At 35.7% G+C, this 2,500-nt stretch overlaps 1 protein-coding gene across 1 annotated transcript in view; it reads left to right on the top strand.

Moving 5' to 3' along the window:
* Positions 256-2,500, top strand: part of LOC109837390 (probable xyloglucan endotransglucosylase/hydrolase protein B) — a 3,002-nt gene continuing 757 nt past the window's right edge. The window contains exons 1-3 of the mRNA XM_020405620.1: positions 256-495; positions 598-698; positions 789-982. Coding sequence (XP_020261209.1) covers positions 288-495; positions 598-698; positions 789-982 — 503 coding nt within the window. The 5' untranslated portion in view covers positions 256-287. The remainder of the gene's footprint in view (positions 496-597; positions 699-788; positions 983-2,500) is intronic.

Here is a 2,500-nt window from a genome sequence, read left to right on the forward strand (position 1 = left end):
GGGTAGTAGTCTCAGTTTTCTAAGTAGTGAACAGTGAGAATTGCTGTCTCCTAGCTATCTTCAGCTGCGCTAACTTCCAAACTCATCAAATCCAACCCCAACAATATCACGAACTCTTGAAACAAGTAACAAAACAGGATACAACCAGGACACTGCCCATTTTCTTTATTGTTGTTAAAAATTAAACTAAGTAGCCCTCCCACGCCCTATTTAAACCCCATGTACCCCCAGTTTCTCTACCACAAACTTAACCTCTCTCTCTTCTCTCCTCCTTAATTTGAGCGGCGATGGCTTCTTCTTCTTCCTCCTCCTCTTTCTGTTATTACCTAGTGTGCTTCTTGGGCCTCTCCGTTGTGAGAGGTATAATGGCCGCTTCACCAAAAAAGCCCGTGAGCGTCCCGTTCCAAAAGAACTATGCACCTACTTGGGCTTTAGATCACATCAAGTACTTCAATGGAGGCAGAGAGATCCAACTCCATCTTGATAACTACACGGGTACGTATTTACTAATTAAAAATGCATATAATTCGTGGTCTCCGCTGAAACCATCGAGAGCATTGCGTGTAATTAATTTTGATACCGCGCCACTTGTTACAGGAACTGGGTTCCAGTCCAGAAGCTCCTACTTGTTTGGGCACTTCAGCATGCAGATAAAGATGGTTCCTGGAGACTCCGCAGGAACTGTCACCGCCTTTTATGTAAGTTAATGTTCAGCCACCAATCTATATGCATGCACGTTATTGAAATTTCGTTTTTTTTTTCTAACGATTGAATTGGTTGGGCTTCAGCTGTCATCTCAGAACTCGGAGCATGATGAAATAGATTTTGAGTTCTTGGGGAACAGGACAGGGCAGCCCTACATACTGCAGACCAACGTGTTCACTGGTGGAGAGGGGAACAGAGAGCAAAGGATCTACCTCTGGTTTGATCCTAGCAAAGCATACCATTCCTACTCTGTTCTCTGGAATATGTACCAAATTGTGTAAGTTGTATTGCTATCTCTTAAAGGTATCCCCTTCTTAAGTTTTTTTAAAATGCGTTGCTCCTCTCTCGTCATCTTTTAACTTTTATCTCAGACATAACCATAGACTTTCAATATAAATATGATTGTTACTTATAAAAGCTTATAATGAAGTATTTTCCAGAGATAATGAAAACCTTAGATGGAATTTTTTTCGTATTTTTATCATTAATTGTTATTAGTAGGAGGACCACCTATGAGTGTGTTTGAAGTCTTATCTCTTGTGGCTACTAAAATAAAGTCTTGTCACTGGTCAACCTGCTATGTAATGCAGTCCTCTATCCCGAGACGCAAATTAATGTGGTTGATTTACAGCGTGTTCAAAATCTAAACTCTACTTGAAAACAAGTAAACAGTGAGGTAGATCTCAGCCACGAAGTGAAAAAGTATTGGTAGTTGAACATTTAACCTATTTTAAAACAGTTTTTTAGTTTCAATTTGGAATCATTATGGCTTCAGATGATAATAATATACAAATATGTAAAGAAACCCCTAATTAATATTGGACCCTCAAATCACAAATAATTTCAAAAGAGAGAAAGTTTATAATTTATATGGTTTGAGATTAAATTCCTCATTTAAAACTACTTGAAATTAACTCTCTAATTATCTTCTCTTAATCATATAAACAAAACAGGAAAAAAAATTTAAAAAAAAAATCAGTCACCCTTTTAATGTTAAATTGCCTAGTTTGACCTAAAACCTACTGTGTTGTAGTAATTCTTCTTCTTCTTCTTCTTCTTTTAACTAGAAAGATCAATGATCAGTCTATCTCTTGAAAAAACTGTTTATAAGTTAGTTAGATCGATGAAGATGCATGTGGGCTTGGACTTTAATAAAGCATCTTGCACGACGAGAGAGGGAATAAGTTGGTGGGGTCAGATTGGATTGGTCCGTCAAAATGTAAACATGTGCTCTCTTCTGATAATGACTTGTTCTTTGACTAAAACCAAGAGTCACTGCATGATTAGTGCAAAAATTTAGTAGTAATTGTGGTCTTAGTGAATGGGTATATATGGTATTTGAAAATGAGCTAATGATTATGATTTGTTAGTATTGTAATGATCATTATTATTCATGTTAGTTATGTATAGTGTTATTCCTTTTTACTTAAACCAAATCATATATAACTGCTCACTAAATGATAGACTTTTGTGAATCAAAAGAGTGAACCATTTAATGTTTATTTAGAGTGACAAAGATCTAAATCCATTTGAAAGTGCGTGTATGATTGAAGGAAGATATAAAGAAAATAAAATAGTTGGCTACAATAGTTATTTAGTTTCCATGCTTTTCCTTGAGTGTTTGGCTTAGAAGTTGACATGATTTTAAGTATTTCTCTAAATCGCTATTTTATCAGAGAAAAGAGGAGCTAATACATTAGCTAGTGTAAAAAAAACCATACTAGTATACTTGCTTAAGTTTGAACCATTTAATGGGCTAACAAGCCTATTTCCTTTTAATTTTCCGTCATTTTCC

The sequence above is a fragment of the Asparagus officinalis genome, chromosome 4, assembly GCF_001876935.1.
Source record: "Asparagus officinalis chromosome 4, Aspof.V1, whole genome shotgun sequence".
NCBI classification, from domain to species: Eukaryota; Viridiplantae; Streptophyta; class Magnoliopsida; order Asparagales; family Asparagaceae; genus Asparagus; species Asparagus officinalis.